Here is a 22,358-nt window from a genome sequence, read left to right as displayed (position 1 = left end):
GGGTTATACTTTTCTATATTTACTGGGATCCACTATGATTTGCCTGTACAATTTTGGCGGTGCAGCAAATTGTAATAAAAGATAAACGAAGCTATGAGTTTATCTTGTTGGGTCTTTTTCTGCTATCATCTGATGCTGGCATGACAGGACATCCAGAACTAGGCCCTGCAGTTTTCCATCGGCTACTTCTGGAGAAGTGAGGACTTGAGGAAAGCAATGGACAAAGATCCTGGGAGGGAGGGAAAGAGTGAATGTAACTTGAGGGGGTTATAGAAGAAGTAGATTGGGGTCCATGCTAGAGGCTCCTAAATGTATTTGCCTAGGTCCCAGTATTGGGTTACTAATGCCCTGAAAATGATTCAGGGAGGAAGAAGGAGAGAGAATTCTTCCCCCTCCCCCAGGATTTTCTATACTTAGCCTCCAAGAGCTGCTGTACTGAACACAGGCACACACCCTTATCTCCCATGCAGTGTCATCACAGAGTATTTTTGGGGACAGCAGCTGCAGACATTTATAATGCTAGAAACCTCCTGCCATCCCCCTGATGTGAGACAGCAGACATAATCCCTGGCTCACTGGGGACAAGCAGAGCAGCTGAAGAAAGAGAGAAAGTCCAGCTCGTGCAGCGTTTCTTAGGAGAGGGGTCGTAGCTCCCATGTGTGGTTAAAGAGAAGACCACTTGGCCTACGGAGGGTAAGTTCTTACAGCAAAAACTTTCCTTTTTCCCTTCCCCCAACACCTTGGCATTACCCAGACCTTCAGGATCTCTGTGTACTGCTTAAAATCTGAGAAACAGCAAGTTCCCCATCTCAGCAGACATGCAGCCCTTTCCCTGTTCCTAAAATGCAGAGTCTGACCCACGAGACATGTTTCCATTTCTACATCTCTATTGCAGGGACCCATCCCATGGGACATGCTGCATGTCTCTGTCTCTCTAGAGTGCACAGTCTATCCTATATTGCTATGGGAGGGATCCCATCTCTGGAGACATGTTGCTCGCTCTCTCTCTTTTGAACTTAATGAGACACATTGCGATTTTTGAACCTCATCACATGGGACTTTCTGCCATTTTTCTTTGAAAAATGCAGTCTGTCCCTTGAGACATGTTTCTATTTCTATATCGCAGAGACTCCACCCCATGAGACATGCCGCCCTCTCTCTTTCTCTCTAGAGTCTGTCCCTTGAGACACATTTCTTTTTCTATATTGCAGAGACTTCACCCCATGAGACATAGAAACATAGAGTATGACAGCAGAAAAGGGCCATCGGCCCAACAAGTCTGCCCACTCGAAGAACCCTCTCCTGTAAGCACTTCCTCGAAGTGACCTCACATGTTTATCCCATTTTTTCTTATAACCGAACACCTTGCTGGCCTCAACTACCTGAAGTGGAAGATCATTCCAACGATCAACCACCCTTTTGGTGAAGAAATTCTTCCTAATGTCACCATGAAATCTCCCACCCTTGATTTTTAATAGATGCCCTCTAGTGGCCGTAGGTCCTGTAAGGAAAAAGATGTCTTCTTCCACCTCAATACGGCCAGTAACATATTTGAACGTCTCTATCATGTCTCCCCTCTCTCTGTGTTCCTCGAGAGAATATAGCTACAACTTACCTAGACGTTCTTCATATGGGAGATTCTTGAGTCCTGAGACCATCCTAGTGGCCATTTGCTGAACCGATTCCATTCTCAGCACATCCTTTTGATAATGTGGCCTCCAAAACTGAACACAATATTCCAGATGAGGTCTCAGCATGGACCTGTACAGCGGCATTACAACTTCAGGCTTTCGGCTGACAAAACTTCTTCGGATGCAACCCAGCATTTGTCTAGCCTTGGATGAAGCTTTATCCACTTGATTGGCATTCTTCATATCTTCACTAATGATTACTCCCAGGTCCTGTTCTGCAACAGTTCTTGTTAAGGTCTCGCCATTCAGAGTGTAAGTTCTGCATGGGTTTCCGCTACCAGGGTGCATAACCTTACACTTTTTGGCATTAAAACTCAGTTGCCAAATAGTAGACCATTGCTCCAGTAAAAGTAGGTCCTGCGTCATAGTGTCGGGCCTGGTAACTCCGCCCACTACGTTGCATACTATAGCGTCATCGGCAAATAATGCAATTTTACCTCAAAGTCCCTGAGGTAGGTCCTGTACGAAATATTAAATAGGATTGGACCCAAGACTGAGCTCTGCTGTACTCCACTGATCACTTTCGACGTTTCGGAGGGAGTACCATTTACCACCACCCTTTGAAGTCTGCCACTGAGCCAGTCTTTAACCCATGCAGTCAATGTTTCTCTGACTTCTCTCTTTCTCTCTAGTCTGTCCCTTGAGACAACTTTCTTTTTCTATATCGCAGAGACTCCACCCCATGAGACATGCCTCCCTCTCTCTTTCTCTCTAGAGTCTGTCCCTTGAGACACGTTTCTATTTCTATATTGCTGAAACTCCACCCCACGAGACATGCTTCCCTCTCTCTTTCTCTCTAGAGTCTGTCCCTTGAGACGCATTTCTTTTTCTATATCGCAGAGACTCCACCCCATGAGACATGCCTCCCTCTCTCTTTCTCTCTAGAGTCTGTACCTTGAGACACGTTTCTATTTCTATATTGTTGAAACTCCACCCCACGAGACATGCTTCCCTCTCTCTTTCTCTCTAGAGTCTATCCCTTGAAACATATTTCTATTTCTATATCGCAGAGACTCCACCCCACGAGACATGCCGCCCTCTCTCTTTCTCTCTAGAGTCTGTCCCTTGAGACACATTTCTATATCGCAGAGACCCTATCCCACAGGACATGCTGTCCTCTTTCTCTCTGTCACTCTGAAGACTCTGTCCCTTGAGAGACGTTGCTTTAGCTCACATTCAGGTACATTCGTCATGCTATTTCTATATCTCCAGAGCAGGGACCTCAGACAGACTGTGAGCCCACCGTGACAGATAGGGAAAATGCTTGAGTACCTGATTGTAAAACCGCTTAGATAACCTTGATAGGTGGTATATAAAAACCTAATAAACTTGAAACTTAATAATCCGAGAGAACATGTACCCACTTGTGCTCTCTCTGTCTCAAAAGTAGAGTTCCCCATTCCTACTATTACTTATTTCTGGAGCACTGTAAACAAACACGAGAAAGTCCCTGCTCAATATAGCTTCCATTCCATTCAAGACAAGCAAAGAGGACAAATAACTAATTAGTTCTAATTATTACAGGAAATGATTTTCCCAATATGGGTAAGACAATAAGCCGTATTTTCAAAATAGAAAGGCATCTAAAAAACAGCATAAAGTAGCACTTGAACGTTTTCTCGCAAAAATGTCAAAGTGCTGATTTTCAAAACAGACTTTTAAGATGTCTTGCAGATACGTCTAAAGGGGGCATGTTAGAGGTGTTTTTTTGGCGGGATTAGAGCAGCCTTAAGACTTGGACATCTTGCAGGGTTAATTAAACCTTTTTGAAGATGTCTGGGATGTCATTTAGACATTCAGAGATAGACCTGTTTTAAAATCACATAAGGACCAAAAAGGTACCCAAACTGCACAGATGACCACTGGATTCAAGAAGTTATGACCCCTCTCACACTCTGCCAGTGGTCACTGATCCCCTGCCACCCCCCCCCCCCAAAAAAAAAAAAAAGATATGAAAGAAACAGTATATGACAGCTGCAGATATGGGAAATCCTAGCAGAACAGCAAGCTTGTGTCTGGAGCAGGCTGGTGGATGGTGTAGTGAACCATAGAGAGGGGGATCTAGGCCTATATTCCACCTGGTGGATGGTGTAGCGAACCATAGAGAGGGGGATCTAGGCCTATATTCCACCCTACCCACTACTTTAATGGTGGAAAGTGTGAGGCAACCAAAACTCACCTGTTCCTGAAATTCATTTGACTTCTCAATCATTATAATGTTTAATAAAGATAAAACCTACTATATTGTCCTATAAGTGACACCTGCAGCCATAAGGGCTATTGAGATGGTAGACAGATGGATATAGTAGGTTTTAGGGGAGTTCTGGAGAACATACGAATAGCTTTACTGGGTCAGACCGATGGTGGCCAGTACAGATCCCAAGTAACTGGCAAAACCCCAAATAGTAGCAACATTCCATACTACCAATGCAACCCCATATCTTTCTCAATAGCAGACTAATGACTTTTCCTAAAGGAACTTATCCAAACCTATTTTAAAGCCAACTAGTTAACCTCTCTTACCATATCCTCTGGCAATGCGTTCCAGAGCTTAACTATTCTTTGAGTGAAAAAATATTTCCTCCTATTAGTTTTAAAAGTATTTCCCTGTAACTTCATCGAGTGTCCCCTAGTCTTTGTAATTTTTGATGGAGTAAAACCTCGATCCACTTGTACCCATTCTACTCCACTCAGGATTTTGTAAGCTTCAATCATATCTTCCCTCAGCCATCTATTTTCCAAGCTGAAGAGCCCTAATCTTTTTAGTCTTTCCTCATACGAGAGGAGTTCCATCCCCTTTATTATCTTGGTCGCTCTTCTTTGAACCTTTTCTAGTGCCGCTATATCTTTCTTGAGATAATGAGACCAGAACTGAATGCAATACCCCAGGTGAGGTCGCACAATGGAGCGATACAGAGGCATTATAATATCTTTAGTCTTGTTAACCATCCTTTTTAAAATAATTCTTAGCATCTCGTTTGTTTTTTTGGCTGCCGCCACACATTGGGTGGAAGGGTTCATTGCATTGTCTATGATGATACCCAAATCCTTTTCTTGGGCGCTAACCTCCAAGGTGGACCTTAGCATCTGGTAACTATGATTTGGGTTATTCTTCCCAATATACATCACTTTGCATTTGTATTTGTCGACATTAAATTTCATCTGCCACTTGGACGCTCAGTATTCCAATTTCCTAAGGTCTGCCTGCAATTTTTCACAATCTGTATGCGTTTTAACAAATTTGAACAGTTTAGTGTCATCTGCAAGTTTAATCACCTCACTCGTTGTTCCAATTTCCAGATCATTTATAAATATGTTAAATAGCACTGGTCCCATAACAGATCCCTGAAGCACTCTACTATATACCCTCCTCCATTGAGATTAATGGCCATTTAACCTTACCCTCTGTTTTCTGTCCGATAAGCAATTCCTAATCTACAACTGAAATTTGCCACCTATCCCATGACTCTTTAATTTTCTCAGAAGCCTCTCATGAGGAACTTTGTTAAAAGCTTTCTGAAAATCTAGATACACTACATCAACCAGCTCACCTTTATCCACATCTTCAAAGAAGTCAAGTGAATTGGTGAGGCAAGACCTCCCTTGGCTGAACCCATGCTGACTCTGTGCCATTAAATTATGCTTGTCTACATGGTTCACAATTTTATTATTTTTTTAATTGTTTCCACTATTTTACCCAACACTGAGGTCAGGCTTACTGGTCTGTAATTTCCCAATATCTCTCTTGGAATCCTTTTAAAAAATCAGCATAACATCGGCCACCTCCAATCTTCAGATACTACAAACTATTTTAGTGACAGGTTACAGATCATTAACAGCAGATCAGCAACTTCATGTTTGAGTTATTTTAGTACCCTGGGATGTATACCATCCAGTGAAGGTGATTTATCACTCTTTAATTCATAAATTTAGCTTAGTACATCTTCCAGATTCACCAAGATTTCTTTCAGTTCCTCTGCATCATCACACATGAAAACCATTTCAAGTTCAGGTAGATCTCTTACATCGTCTTCCATAAAGACAGAAACAAAGAATTCATTCAGTCTCTCCACTATGGCCTTATCTTCCCTTAGCGCCCCTTTCTCTCCTTGATCATCCAATGGTCCCACAGATTCCCTCATAGGTTTTCTGTTATACCTAAAAAAATTGTTACTATGAGTTTTTGTCTCTTTAGCAATTTTCTCTTCATATTCTTTTTTTTTTTTTTTTAGCTTTCTTTATCAATCCTTTGCATCTAGCTCTTGGGAAAGTTTCTCTTCATATTCTTACTTAGCTTTCTTTATCAGTGATTTGCATCTAACTTGCCGGTGCTTGTGTCTTTTCTTATTTTCTTCATTTGGATCCTTTATCCATTCTTTAAAGGATGTGTTTTTTTCAGCTCTAATAGCTTCTTTCACTTCACCTTTTAGCAATGCTAGCTCTCATTTCCACCTTTCTTAATACATGGAATATATCTGGTCTGGGCTTAAGTGATGACATTTTTCAATAATGTCCATGCCTGGTTTACAGTCTTATCCTTTGCCACTTATCCTTTTATCTTCTTTTTAACCATTTTCCTCATTTTATCATAGTTGCCCTTTTGAAAATGAACTGATACTACAGTAGATTTCTTTAATGACATCACACCACATAGCTCAAATTTGATCCATGTTATGATCACTGTTTCCCAGTGGACCCAACACAGTTACCTCTCATACTATGCCCTGCATTCCACTAAGGACCAAATGTAAAATAGCTCCCCCTCTTGTCAGTTCCTGGACCAGTTACTCCAAGAAGCAGTCATTTATGACATCTAGGAATTTTACCTCCCTAGAACTCCCTGATGTAACATTTAACCAGTCAACGTTGGGGCAATTGAAATCAGTACTTTTCACCATCCACTACTCATATACAAAATGACAGGAAGATATCTCCTAGCAGACTGATACTGCTTTATCCCAAATCATTAGCCTAAACACTCCACATCCTTAACCAAGGCAAAAAAATACCAAAATTGGGAGAAAACAGCCTCAGATGAGCTTCATGGACCAAAAAAAACCCTCCTAATACATTCCACATAAACTCCTCTTCTGGTTTTGGTTTTGTAAGGTAACACAGTTCAAACTTCAAGTGCAAAAATCTCAAAACTTGAGTTGGTCAACATAAGAACATAAGAATAGCCTTTTTTTCTTTGTATCATCTGATATTGTAACTATTAAATTTGCATAAATAAAATAAAAAAGAATAGCCTTACTGAGTCAGACCAATGGTCCATCAAGCCCAGTAGCCCGTTCTCACGGTGGCCAATTCAGGTCACTAGTATCTAGCCAAAACCCATGGAGTAGCAATATTCCATACTACCGATCCAGGGCAAGCCGTGGCTTCCCCATGTCTTTCTCAATAACAGAGTATGGACTTTTCCTCCAGGAACTTGTCCAAACCTTTCTTAAAACCAGCTACGCTATCCACTCTTACCACAACCTCTGGCAACGTGTTCCAGAGCTTAACTATTCTATGAATAAAATAAAATTTCCTACTATTGGTTTTAAAAGTATTTCCCTGTAACTTCATTGAGTGTCCCCCTAGTCTTTGTAATTTTTGACTGAGTGAAAAATCGATCCACTTGTACCCGTTCTACTCCACTCAGGATTTTGTAGACTTCAATCATAACAGGTTGCTTCGTGGTCTTCTCCTGCTGGGTCCTACCCTCTGCCGCATCACTGATGATGTCAAGGCACAGGGAAGGCCCCAGCGGGAGAAGACCATGAAGCAACCTGTTTAAAGTGCTGCCAACGCTGCTGTTTGGTGGGATGTATGTCTGTTTCATGGTGGGAGGGTTGGCAGGGTTCCGCTGCCTGGAGGGATGGGAGGGAGGGATAGAAAGATGCTGGTCATTGGTTCTGCTTCATGGGGGATGGGAGGGAGGGGGGATTTAAAGATGCTGCAGAAGGAAAGCACAGGGGATGGGTGAGAGGGGAGGAAAGATGCTGCACATGTGGGGGAGAGAAAGGAAAGAGGAAGAATCAATTGGGGTGAAGAAGAGGAAGGGAGAGATGATCATGTACATGAAAAAAATAAGACCTACCACGAAAATAAGCCCTAGTGCATTTTTTGGACCCAAAATTAATATAAGACACTGTCTTATTTTTGGAGAAACACAGTACCACAATGCAGACAGATTTTATTCCTGATACAAAATACAGTGTTCAAAATGCAAAAAAATCACTTAGCTTGCAGCTCCGTTGTTCACTCAGCAACTGTTTCCCATGGCGTCTTTTTTCAAACTAACAGCAATTCACTGTTCTGTTTAAACAAAAATGCAGAGATCCAACAATGTCATTCACATTTTGTGATTCTGGCTTCCTCAGGAATCTTCCACATGAGCAGCAAAACAATAAACTTTTGAACTGTGTTACCTTACAAAACCAAAACCAGAAGAGGAGTTTATGTGGAATGGATTGAGAGATTTTTACCCATGAAGCTCATCTGAGGTCTTTTCTCCCAATTTTGGTATTTTTTGCCTTGATTAAGGAATTGGAGTGTTTATGCTAATGATTTGGGGTAAAGTAGTCTCACTCTGCTAGCAGATACGTATATTCCTGAGTAGTGGATGGTGAAATGTACAGATATTGAGAACTTACTCATTCTCCATAGAAATTTGGGGCAATTGAAGAAATCAACCATTATTATACTGTTGCCTAATTTGCCAGCTTTCCTAATCTTCTTCATCTGTCTGCTCATTCTGTCCTGGGGATGGTAATATAACCCTACCGTTATATTCCTTCCCTTCACATTTGGATTCCACACTGCTATCTATATCATACGGAAAGTTTATTTATTTTTTTTTTTTTACGTTTTACATTTTTATTGATTTTTTCTTCATATAACAACAAGTGTGTCATAAAGATTCATACAATTATCTTAAGTATACACTTGATATATCAATAACATATTGTACATACAATATATCTTATATAATCCTTACTATAATTAGACATCATATAAACATTTTTAATAATGTTATCAACTATTATTCAATTATGAATCCCTTTCCCTCTCCTTATTTTGTTAATTGTACACAATATAACAACTATTATAATAATTTATTTATGTATTTATGATAAAGAGAATAAACCAACCCCCCCCCCTCCTTTATCCAGTATCTTATTATGGGAAAAATTTTATCAATCATTACAAAAATCTGTTAATGGTCCCCAAATCTTTTTAAACTTATCGATATAACCTTTTTGTGTTGCAAATGTACGCTCCATCTTATATACATGGCAAACTGAATTCCACCAAAAATTGTAATTTAATCTGTCATAATTTTTCCAATTATATGTTATTTGTTGTACTGCTACTCCAGTCAATATAAATAAAAGTTTGTTATTATTTGACGAGATTTGACTCTGAGCTCTCATTGCAGTACCAAACAAAATCGTATCATATGTCAAGGCTACCGGATTTTCCAACATCCTATTTATTTGAGGCCAAATTGATTTCCAAAATAGTAATATGAATGGATAATAAAATAAAAGGTGGTCTAATGTTCCCGCTTCTAGATGACAATGCCAGCATCTATTAGACTTAGAGCTATCAATTCTATGTAAACGAACAGGGGTCCAAAAGGCTCTATGTAAAAGAAAAAACCATGTTTGTCTCATAGAAGCTGATATTGTACATCTTAACCTCCAAGACCAAAGTCATACGGAAAGTTGATGAGTAGAAAGGGAAGCAAAAAATACCAGAGCAGTCGAGAAATAGTAACATAGTAAATGACGGCAGATAAAGACCTGAACGGTCCATCCAGTCTGCCCATTAGTTATATCCATTAAAAATACATGATTAAATTAACTTCTCTTCTTTGATATTTCTGGGTCATAGACTGTAAAGTCCACCTGGTATTGTCCTAGGTTCCAAATGCTGAAGTTGCCATCCAAGCTCACTCCAGCCTATCCAACCATCCTGTTTGCAGGATATCTATCATAAAGTCTGGCCAGTAACATCCTCATGTTCCAAGTTAGTAGAATTCCCATTGATGCTCTCCCCAACCCAATCCTACACCAAATCATCACATATGGGACACAGACTGTGCAAGTCTGTCTTTAATTTATATCATTTGCTTGTTTTCTACTTCACGATCTTTTGTGTTTATCCCACGCTTTTTTGAATTCCATGGTAGATATCCTGCAAACAGGATGGTTGGATAGGAACACACTGTGCAAAACCAGTCTGGCAAAACAGCATTTAGCATTCGTACTTCTGATTCCTCTAATCCTCTCCTCTTTTTGCTTCTCTAGACCAATGACGGCGGTGGCTTTACATCCTCGAAGTCTGCCAGCAGTTATGGATGACTTTGGAGGGGCTCCAAGGTTCCTGGCTTATCCTCGCACACTCACGGTATGCAGTGGCAGCCAAGCGCTTCTAAAATGCCACATTATAGGAGACCCCAGCCCTGCAGTGGTCTGGGAGAAGGCAGGAATAGTGATTGAGCCATGTGGTCGGTTCCAGCTGAAAGAAGATGGCGACCTGTATAGTCTACTGATTTCCTGTGTGACAGTGACTGACAGGGGCCAGTACACCTGCAAAGCCAAGAACAGCATTGGGGAGACCTACGCAGCCGCTACGCTGAATGTGGAGGGGTCAACGGACCAACGGCCACAAATCCTCACAAAGCCACTTTCACTGAAGGTCTGCCAGGGAGAAGATGTGTCCTTTGTGTGTGAGGTGTCTGGGCAGCCAAGCCCAAGTGTGTCCTGGGAGAAGGATGGGAAAAGGCTGTCGGATGTGTTTGAGACTTCTCATTTCTCCTTGGAGAATAGACTGCTGAAGATTCGTAATGCCCGACCCCAAGATGCTGGGATCTATGTCTGTCGAGCACATAACTCTTTTGGGGAGGCAGTGGCTGTGGCCGTGCTGCTGGTGGACCCTGCTGTACAGAAAGAGGACAAGCGTCAAAACTGCTTCACTTCCATATCAGAGCAGCATGGGAACCAGTATTCCTGCAGACCTGATACTGAATCTGATCACAGGGCCATACTCCAGAATGGTGAAGTGTCACATGCGCCCACTGCCAAGATATTCACCGTGAGTGAGGGCAAGCATGCCAAGTTTCGCTGCTATGTGACTGGCAAACCTCAACCAGAGATTGTGTGGAAGAAGGATGGACAGAGCATTGTGGCAGGCCGACGGCACCTTCTCTACGAGGACAGGGAGGGCTACTTCACACTGAAAGTGCTGTACTGTCAACAGCGGGACCACGGGCTCTATGCTTGCAGTGCTTCCAATGTTGCAGGACAAACGCTGAGTGCTGTGGAACTGTATGTGAAAGGTACAAGTCAGCATGCACCTCCCCACAGTTCTCCCTCTCTCACTCACCCCTCCCTCTTTTGTTGACGTATTTATTTAAAATTTTCTTCCCCGCCTTTCTCCAAAGCAGGTTAAAATAGAACACATACATATTATAAATTTACTCAAACATAGTACAACAAATACATCCTATCCATCCTTTCAAATATAATCATTAAAAATAGCATAACAGAGAGAGTGGTTGATCATTGGAACAAGCTTCCAGTGCAGGTGATCGAGGCAGACAGTGTGCCAGACTTTAAGAATAAATGGGATGCCCATGTGGGATCCCTACGAGGGTCATTAGGGCATAGACAGGGGGTGGGTAAGCAGAGTGGGCAGACTTGATGGGCTGGAGCCCTTTTCTGCCATCATCTTCTATGTTTCTAATGCTAATAAAATGTTCACCCCATATGAACTGTAAAATACATTTATCTTCAAAACTAATAAAATGCTTTAATAAACAGGTAAGTTTTCAACTGTTTCTTAAATGAGAGTTTCTTTCTACATAATCTTAAAAACCCTGGCAGTGTATTTCACAAATGTGGACCTATAACAGAGATAGCTGTTGCTTGAGGTTTTTTTAATTACATGTTTCACCTAATCCATCAAGCCACAACCTCATCCTGGATTGTGATCTCAAATTCCTAGAAGGAATATATTGTTTCAGAAGCTGTTGAAGGTACAAAGGCGTCCCCCCATAGATTACCACACCTCTCATAAGAACATAAGAATAGCCTTACTGGTCCGACCAGTAGCCCGTTCTCACGGTGGACTGGCAAAAAAAAAAACATGTCTTATCATGAAAACTTTTATTGATCAGGGGCTCCTTTTACAAAAAGAATTTGTCTCTCCCACTTGCATTCCTCCGTCTCTCAGCACACTCTGTCCTCTCTCTCTAACTTCCAGTCTCTTACTCACTGAGTTCCACTCTCCTCCATTGCCACACGGCTCTCTCCCTCCCTCTCTCACCAAATCCCTCCCTCTTTCATTGATTTCCACTCTCTTCTCTCACCACACCTCTCCCACTTGCATTCCTCTCTCTCACCACACTCTGTCCTCTCTCTATGACTTCCAGTCTCTTTACTCACTGAGATCCAGTGTGCTCCATTGCCACACTCCTCCCTCTCTCACTACACCCCTCCCTCTTTCATTGATTTCTACTCTCTTCTTTCACCACACCTCTCCCACTTGCATTCCTTGGTCTCTCACCACATTCTGTCCTCTCTCTATGACTTCCAGTCTCTTTTCTCACTGAGTTCCACTTTCCTACATTGCCACACTCCTCCCTCTCTCACTACACCCCTCCTTCTTTCAATGATTTCCAGTCTCTTCTCTCACCACACTTCTCCCACTTGCATATCTCCTTCTCTCACCACACTCTGTCTTCTATCTCTGACTTCCAGTCTCTTTTCCCGCTGAGTTCCACTCTCCTCCATTGCCACACGGCTCTCTCTCTCCCTCTCTCACTACACCCCTCCCTCTCTCATTGATTTCCACTCTCTTCTCTCCCCACACCTCTCCCACTTGCATTCCTCCGTCTCTCACCACACTCTGTCCTTACTCTCTGACTTCCAGTCTCTTTTCTCACTGAGTTCCACTCTCCTCCATTGCCACACTCCTCCCTCTCTCAATAGCCTCCACTCTCCTCCATTGCCACACTCCTCCTTCTCTCACTACACCCCTCCCTCTTTCATTGATTGCCACTCTCTTCTCTCACGAAACCTCTACCACTTGCATTCCTCCTTCTCTCACCACACTCTGTCCTCTCTCTCTGACTTCCAGTCTCTTTTCTCACTGAGTTCCACTCTCCTGCATTGCCACACCCCTCCCTCTCTCACTACACCCCTCCCTCTACCATTGATTTCCACCCTCTTCTCCCTACCACACCTCTCCCACTTGCATTCCTCTGTCTCTCATCACATTCTGTCCTCTCTCTCTCTCTGACTTCCAGTCTCTTTTCTCACTGAGTACCACTCTCCCCCATTGCCACACTCCTCCCTCTCTCACTAGCTTCCACTCTCCTGCATTGCCACGCTCCTCCTTCTCTCACTACACCCCTCCCTCTTCCATTGATTTCTACCCTCTTCTCTCTACCACACCTCTCCCACTTGCATTCCTCTCTCACCACACTCTGTCCTCTCTTACTGACTTTGTCTCTTTTTTGATCACACTTCTCCCTCTCTCACTATCTTCCACTCTCCTCCATTGCCCCACTCCTCCCTCTCTCACTACACCTCTTCCTCTTTCATTGATATCCACTCTCTTCTTTCACCACACCTCTCCCACTTGCATTCCTGTCTCCATCACATTCTGTCCTCTCTCTATGACTTCCAGTCTCTTTTCTCACTGAGTTCCACTCTCCTCCATTGCCACACTCCTCTCCCTCTCACTAGCTTCCACTCTCCTCCATTGCCACACTCCTCCCTCTCTCACTTGCTTCCACTCTCCTCCATTGCCACACTCCTCCTTCTCTCACTACACTCCTCTCACTTTCATTGATTTCCACTCTCTTCTCTCACCAAACCTCTGCCACTTGCATTCCTCTATCTCTCACCATACTCTGTCCTCTCTCTCTCTCTGACTTCCAGTCTCTTTTCTCACTGAGTTCCACTCTCCTCCATTGCCACACTCCTCCCTCTCTCACTAGCTTCCACTCTCCTCCATTGCCCCACTCCTCCCTCTCTCACTACACCTCTTCCTCTTTCATTGATATCCACTCTCTTCTTTCACCACACCTCTCCCACTTGCATTCCTGTCTCCATCACATTCTGTCCTCTCTCTATGACTTCCAGTCTCTTTTCTCACTGAGTTCCACTCTCCTCCATTGCCACACTCCTCTCTCTCTCACTAGCTTCCACTCTCCTCCATTGCCACACACCTCCCTCTCTCACTAGCTTCCACTCTCCTCCATTGCCACACTCCTCCTTCTCTCACTACACTCCTCTCACTTTCATTGATTTCCACTCTCTTCTCTCACCAAACCTCTGCCACTTGCATTCCTCTGTCTCTCACCACACTCTGTCCTCTCTTACTGACTTTGTCTCTTTTTTGATCACACTTCTCCCTCTCTCACTATCTTCCACTCTCCTCCATTGCCCCACTCCACCCTCTCTCACTACACCTCTTCCTCTTTCATTGATATCCATTCTCTTCTTTCACCACCCTCTCCCACTTGCATTCCTGTCTCCATCACATTCTGTCCTCTCTCTATGACTTCCAGTCTCTTTTCTCACTGAGTTTCACTCTCCTCCATTGCCACACGGCTCTCTCTCTCCCTCTCTCACCAAATCCCTCCCTCTTTCATTGATTTCCACTCTCTTTTCTCACCACACCTCTCCCACTTGCATTCCTCCGTCTCTCACCACACTCTGTCCTCTCTCTCTCTCTGACTTCCAGTCTCTTTTCTCACTGAGTTCCACTCTCCTCCATTGCCACACTCCTCCCTCTCTCACTAGCTTCCACTCTCCTCCATTGCCCCACTCCTCCCTCTCTCACTACACCTCTTCCTCTTTCATTGATATCCACTCTCTTCTTTCACCACACCTCTCCCACTTGCATTCCTGTCTCCATCACATTCTGTCCTCTCTCTATGACTTCCAGTCTCTTTTCTCACTAGGTTCCACTCTCCTCCATTGCCACACTCCTCCCTCTCTCACTAGCTTCCACTCTCCTCCATTGCCACACTCCTCCCTCTCTCACTAGCTTCCACTCTCCTCCATTGCCACACTCCTCCCTCTCTCACTAGCTTCCACTCTCCTCCATTGCCACACTCCTCCCTCTCTCACTAGCTTCCACTCTCCTCCATTGCCACACTCCTCCTTCTCTCACTACACCCCTCTCACTTTCATTGATTTCCACTCTCTTCTCTCACCAAACCTCTGCCACTTGCATTTCTCCATCTCTCACCACACTCTGTCCTCTCTCTATGACTTCCAGTCCCTTTTCTCACTGAGTTCCACTCTCCTGCATTGCCACACTCCTCTTTTTCTCATGAAACCCCTCCCTCTTTCATTGATTTCCACTCTCTTTTCTTACCACACCTCTCCCACTTGCATTCCTCTGCCTCTCACCACACTCTGTCCTCTCTCTATGACTTCCAGTCTCTTTTCTCACTGAGTTCCACTCTCCTCCATTGCCACACTTCTCCCTCTCTCACTAACTTCTACTCTCCTCCATTGCCACACTCCTCCTTCTCTCACGAAACCCCTCTCACTTTCATTGATTTCCACTCTCTTTTCTCACCAAACCTCTGCCACTTGCATTCTTCTGTCTCTCACCACACTCTGTCCTCTCTCTCTGATTTCTAGTCTCTTTTCTCACTGAGTTTCACTCTCCTCCATTGCCAAACGGCTCTCTCTCTCCCTCTCTCACCAAATCCCTCCCTCTTTCATTGATTTCCACTCTCTTTTCTCACCACACCTCTCCCACTTGCATTCCTCCGTCTCTCACCACACTCTGTCCTCTCTCTCTCTCTGGCTTCCAGTCTCTTTTCTCACTGAGTTCCACCCTCCTCCATTGCCACACTTCTCCCTCTCTCACTACACCCCTCCCTCTTTCATTGATTTCCACCCCCTTCTCTCACCACAACTCTCCCACTTGCATTCATCCATCTCTCACCACACTCTGTTCTCTCTCTCTGACTTCCAGTCTCTTTTCTCACTAAGTTCCACTGTCCTCCATTGCCCCACTCCTCCCTCTCTCACTACACCTCTTCCTCTTTCATTGATTTCCACTCTCTTTTCTCACCACACCTCTCCAACTTGCATTCCTCCGTCTCTCACCACACTCTTTCTTCTCTCTCTCTCTGACTTCCAGCCTCTTTTCTTACTGAGTTCCACATTCCTCCATTGCCACACTCCTCCTTCTCTCACTACACCCCTCCCTCTTCCATTGATTTCCACCCTCTTCTCTGTACCACACCTCTCTCACTTGCATTCCTCTATCTCTCACCACACTCTGTCCTCTATCTATGACTTCCAGTCTCTTTTCTGATCACACTTCTCCCTCTCTAACTAGCTTCCACTCTCCTCTATTGCCCCACTCCTCCCTCTCTCACTTCACCTCTTCCTCTTTCATTGATTTCCACTCTCTTCTCTCACCACATCCACTTGCATTCCTCTGTCTCTCATCACATTCTGTCCTCTCTCTATGACTTCCAGTCTCTTACTCACTGAGTTCCACTCTCCTCCATTGCCACACAGCTCTCTCTCTCCCTCTCTCACCAAATCCCTCCCTCTTTCATTGATTTCCACTCTCTTCTCTCACCACACCTCTCCCACTTGCATTCCTCTGTCTCTCACCACACTCTGTCCTCTCTCTATGACTTCCAGTCTCTTTACTCACTGAGATCCAGTGTGCTCCATTGCCACACTCCTCCCTCTCTCACTACACCCCTCTCTCTTTCATTGATTTCCACTCTCTTCTCTCACCACACCTCTCCCACTTGCATTCCTTGGTCTCTCACCACATTCTGTCCTCTCTCTGTGACTTCCAGTCTCTTTTCTCACTGAGTTCCACTCTCCTCCATTGCCACACTCCTCCCTCTCTCACTACACCCCTCCTTCTTTCAATGATTTCCAGTCTCTTCTCTCACCACACTTCTCCCACTTGCATATCTCCTTCTCTCACCACACTCTGTCTTCTCTCTCTGACTTCCAGTCTCTTTTCCCTCTGAGTTCCACTCTCCTCCATTGCCACATGGCTCTCTCTCTCCCTCTCTCACTACACCCCTCCCTCTCTCATTGATTTCCACTCTCTTCTCTCACCACACCTCTCCCACTTGCATTCCTCCGTCTCTCACCACACTCTGTCCTTACTCTCTGACTTCCAGTCTCTTTTCTCACTGAGTTCCACTCTCCTCCATTGCCACACTCCTCCCTCTCTCACTACACCCTCCTTCTTTCAATGATTTCCAGTCTCTTCTCTCACCACACTTCTCCCACTTGCATATCTCCTTCTCTCACCACACTCTGTCTTCTCTCTCTGACTTCCAGTCTCTTTTCCCTCTGAGTTCCACTCTCCTCCATTGCCACACGGCTCTCTCTCTCCCTCTCTCACTACACCCCTCCCTCTCTCATTGATTTCCACTCTCTTCTCTCACCACACCTCTCCCACTTGCATTCTTCCGTCTCTCACCACACTCTGTCCTCTCTCTCTGACTTCCAGTCTCTTTTCTCACTGAGTTCCACTCTCCTCCATTGCCACACTCCTCCCTCTCTCACTACACCCCTCCCTCTTTCATTGACTCTCACTCTCCTCTCACTCCCCCCCCCAATACTCCCTTCTTGTCATTCTTCACCCCTGATTGCCTTCTATCTGCTTTTCTCCCCCTGCTCTTCAGCCCCTAGTTCTCCTGATTGCTTCCCTATTCTCATTCAAATCTAGGAAGCTCTGTGGATATAATCATTTTCTTATAGATATCTCATAGGGGAGATTTCAAGCTGTGGAGATTGGGTCAAGGGCCACAGGCTTTTTTCCCTGCAGAGTTTGCAATAGTTTTTAATTGAATCTGAAATGGGTAAAAAGTCAATACAGTCACTCCTTTTATTTTTGCTGAAAAAGTAGTCACAACATGAGATCAGAAATTACACTCTCTCCTCCCTCATGCTCCAGAGACATCAGAGGCTCTCAGTGCTGCTAAAAGTGAGCAGAACTAAGGGCTGAACATTTTCAGACAGAACACTTTCTCTACTCCCACAAATAACCTTGAGATTATCCTCCCAGTGGAAAAATACAGAATCCCATTAATAACAGTAAAATAAAATAACATGGGTCAATATTTAAAGCACACAGTCGGTGTTTTTTAAACCCTAGTGCTGGTGATTAAATCATTCTTTTGTATCTATTGACGTTTGCTTAGCTATAGCTAATGTGCTGATGTCCAGATAGTGAAGCAGTTTGATTTGGGATTGCCTTTCTTCAGGATTTTGATACAATGGGCTCAGACCAAACTATTATAGATACAGTTTCAGGGCCACTGCTGAGAACCAAGAACTTACTTTAGATGTTCAAATGAATTCTTTAGTTAAAAAATGTCATTTTTTGTTATGGAAGCTTCGGACGATCAGACCTTATTTTGCTTTTGATGCATTTAGACTTTTGGTCCAATCCTTAGTTTGAAATATTCTAGATTAGTGGTTCCTAACCCTGTCCTGGAGGTCCACCAGGCCAATCGGGTTTTCAGGATATCCCTAATGAATATGCATGGAGCAGATTTGCATGTCTCTCACTTCCATTATATGCAAATCTCTCTCATGCATATTCATTAGGGCTAACCTGAAAACCCGATTGGCCTGGTGGTCCTCCAGGACAGGGTTGGGAACCACTGCTCTAGATTATTCTAACCTGATATATTTAGCTACAAGTAAAAAGAACATCAAAAGGATGCAGATCATCCAAAATACAGCCATCAGATTGATATTCAACTTAAATAAATTCATATTTCGAAATGCTACCGACATGTACACTGGCTGCATAGTAGATTTCTGCAGATAAAGACCCAAATGGTCCATCTAGTCTACCCAACCTGAAGCTCTCCCCAGCCCATCCTCCACCAAAAGGCCATATACAGACAAAGGCCTTAGTTCTTCAAGATTTACTATTATTTTCTGATTCTAGATCCTCTGTGTTCATCCCACGCTAATTTGAATTCTGTCACCGTTTTATCTTTCTGATCATTTTAAGTTTGCAGGTACCTTGCATTCTGTACAAGGCCTGAGATTATTTGAATTTCCATCAGTAAAGGGTTGCCGATATAAAAGATTTTTGAATTGAATACTGGCTTATCAGGCAACCTTTTGGGATTGTAATTTTGGCACATTGATTCTAACATCGGACTCATATTTAAGCATTAGGAAATATTAAAGACCTACCTTATTTTTTGCTCCATAAGACGTACTCTTTTTCCCCCCAAAAGTGGGTGGAAATGTCTGTGCGTCTTATGGAGTGAATATTGCATCACAGACCATGATGTGCAGTGTTCTCCCTATTGTCTTTTAGCCTGGCGCTTTGCCCGGCTAATTTAGGTGAGCGCCCAGCTATCTGCCAGGGAAACTTACAGTATATATGGTACCTTTTTTTGCCTTTTTAAATCCTGTGGTCCAGCGGTGAATCAGCAGGAGCGAGCTTTTTGTGTTCCTGCCCCACACTGAGCCCAGTGAGGGAGGGGTTCAGCGCAGGGCAGAAGCGCAGAAAGCTCGCTCCTGCCAATGCACCACTGGAATACCAGGATTTAAAAAGGTGAAAAATGGTATGAAGGAAGAGGGGGTAAAAAATTGTTAGTTGGCTGGGACAGATTCCTCCTGTCTCGGCCTACCACTAGACCACCAGAGGGGGGACAGGGTAAAGAGCAGGGAGGTAGGACAGGGGACAGAGCCTGGCAAGGAGGTGGGACAGGGTGCAGAGCCTTTCAAGGAGTGTGAGGTTGGGTGCAGAGCCTGGCAGCGAGTGAGGGGGGCTGGGTGCAGAGTATGGTAGGGAAGGGAGGGAAGGGGGCTAGGTTCAGAGACTGGCAGGGAGGGGGGCTGAATGCAGATCCTAGAAAACTAGAAGAGTGCTTGAACCTTAAAGTCTCTCCTCATTTGTTAATCACAGTGATGATAGTTGACTTTACATGGTTGAAATATTATTCTGCTATATTGTATTAAATATATTAGTACACCCTTTGGTTCAGAATATTTTTTTTCTTGTTTTCCTCCTCTAAACCTAGGTGCGTCCTATGGTCAGGTGCATCTTATAGTGCGAAAAATACGGTACTTATTTAGAAAAGTACTGCAAATGTGCAGTATCTTGGAATTGTGAACCTCACAGAACTGCGAGGAAGATGTGGTATATAAATGATTATGTTATGCTGCCAGCTATATAACTGCTTTTGGACAGAAGCTAATAGCAAGTTCTGACTCTGCTCCGCATGTTTGCTGCTTAGGTCACATTTCTGGCCCGGAGACAGGATGAAATATATTTTGCAGTTGCAGCTGCCGCTTTTCCAAGGATTTTACAGTTTTTCTGCTTATTTTCTTTCTGTTTTAGGGAATGTGTGTCCAATATATTTGTAGTTTGCATAATACAATAAGAAATGCATATTTATTTGATTTTATAGCCTGTCCTCCCAGAACGGGTTACATGATCTGTTTCTATTTCTCCAGTCTTGCACTGCAGGCAGTCTGGCTTCTTAGGATTGTTTTCAAGAAGTTTATATTCCATCTTCCTGAAGACATTGCAGATGCTCACAGAAAACAAAACAATCATAAAAAACATGGAAAAAGCTCCCAAAGAGGTCCAAACCCCCAAATCACCCCTATTGACCTATACAAGCATTTTTTTTCAATTAGTCCTCAACCATCTTCCATTCCCAATCCCTTTAAGGGAATAAATATTTCCTGCAAGTCCACAAATGCCAGTAAAGCATTCCAAATCTCCAGACTGAGTACTCCAATTGTCTGAGCCCTCCACATACCCTGCCTTCATTTTGCAATTGATGGAATTTGTGAAGAATTCCCTCGGGAGAACAAGGACCTCCAATTCCTTTTTGGCACATAACTTTTAAATGTATTGGTCTTTGAAGACTTAACACCTTAAAAACTAAAACCCTCAATTTGAAACAACAACAACTCTGGATCAGCAGAAGCCAATGTAGCGATTGCAATATTGGCCAAATACTTTGAAATCTATTTGGCCCAACCACCAATCTTGTTGCCATATTTTGTGTTATCTAAAGTTTCTGACTAATCCTATACTAGCAATATTCACATACAAAGCATTATGATAATCCAGATGACTTAAAACCAGATGTTACCATAGCGCCATTTACACATGTAGACAGATTCATCTGTAGAAGGCTAATGCAGAAAGCCACGCTTTACTGTACATATGGAGGTCCACAGCACACCGAGATCTCACAGCGGTAAGGACAAGCCAGAAATGTACACATAAGGGAAAGGGAAACAATTTACTGATTTTTAAAATGTGTTTATATGAGGGATTAAAAGAGAATTGGAAGATTAGGTTCTTATCTTTGGTAATCTTCCTTCTGTTAGTCTCTTCCGGAATCCATCTACTTGCGAACTGGGTCTTGCAGAAATCCAAAGACTTTTCTCTGTACTGCTCTTCCCACTTAGCTGAGGAACCCAGAGCCCCCTGTAGTTAAGTCCAAAAGCCACTGAACAGCACTGGACCAAAGCATAGGTACACAGAGGGAATGGGGAAGTTCTCCGCTAAACAACAGAAAGAACAATTAATAAACAGGCAACAAGGAAACATAGCCAGGACCATGGCAACCACATGGAACCAACTGGAAATCTACTTCCCATACACCTATCAGAACGGAATCCCCACAGAGCCTGTCTGCAGGCTAGAAGATACTGAGGCCTGAAAGGAGAAACATCTGAGGCAGAAATATGTAGGCAATACTGAGAAACACAGAGTAGGTAAAGGACGGGCCGTATGGATTGCCAAAGGTAAGAACCTAATCTTCCATTCTGTTAGGTCCCTTCCAAAATCCATACTAAAGGTGACGTACTAAAGCAATGGGTGGGACAGAAGAGCCTGCCTATAACACCGAAGCCCCAAATGCAGCATCGGATCAAGCCATCACATCCGCTCTGTAAAATCTGGTCAAGGTATGAAGAGAGGACCAAGTGGCCGCTCTACAAATCTCAGCTGGATGAATCATTCAAGACTCCACCCACAAAGTGGCAACACCTCTGATCAAATGAGCTTTGAAAGATACCGGCAGCTGCCTGCCACAGGTGATGTGAGTCGATGAAATCGTCATGCAAATCCGCCTGACAACAGAGGCCTTAGACGCCAGCCTGCCCCGTCTGGACTAGCTAGTCAGAACAAATAGATAATCAGAAAGACAGAAGTAGTGAGACAAGACTCTTCGGATATCCAGTTTCCACAAGATCTTATCCTTGTCATGTGATCCGGTGGAACAAAAGGCAGGCAGATGAACATTGTGGTTGACATGGAATTTCAAAACTACCTTTGGAAGAAAGGAACTTTAGGGAAAAAAATATAAAAGAAGCAGAGCAGATCAGAAAGACTTCTGCATGGTCCGCTAGCAGGAATGAAAAACTACACTGTGTTCCTCAGCTAAGTGGGAGGAGCAGTACAGAAAAAAGTCTGTGGATTTCTGCAAGACCCGGCTCGCAGGTAGAGATGAAACACCTTTGGTATGGATTCTGGAAGGGATGTAACAGAATCTCACTGAAATCAGTTGTTCTTATTTCCACTTCCTACATGAAAATAAAAAATTGTGGCCTCACTGCTTAACTCTGAATTAATCTGGAAAGAGAGAATGGAAATGGAATTTACATA

General features: G+C 43.6%; 1 protein-coding gene across 2 annotated transcripts in view; it reads left to right on the top strand.

Moving 5' to 3' along the window:
* Positions 1–555: 555 nt before the first annotated feature.
* Positions 556–22,358, top strand: part of OBSL1 (obscurin like cytoskeletal adaptor 1) — a 234,381-nt gene continuing 212,578 nt past the window's right edge. For both annotated transcript variants that reach the window (XM_033947138.1, XM_033947137.1), the window contains exons 1-2: positions 556–693; positions 9,992–11,022. In XM_033947138.1, the coding sequence (XP_033803029.1) occupies positions 9,996–11,022 (1,027 nt within the window). In that variant the 5' untranslated portion in view covers positions 556–693; positions 9,992–9,995. The remainder of the gene's footprint in view (positions 694–9,991; positions 11,023–22,358) is intronic.

Source organism: Geotrypetes seraphini, chromosome 5 (assembly GCF_902459505.1).
Source record: "Geotrypetes seraphini chromosome 5, aGeoSer1.1, whole genome shotgun sequence".
Lineage (NCBI taxonomy): Eukaryota > Metazoa > Chordata > Amphibia > Gymnophiona > Dermophiidae > Geotrypetes > Geotrypetes seraphini.
This window is presented reverse-complemented; position numbering and strand designations above follow the sequence as displayed.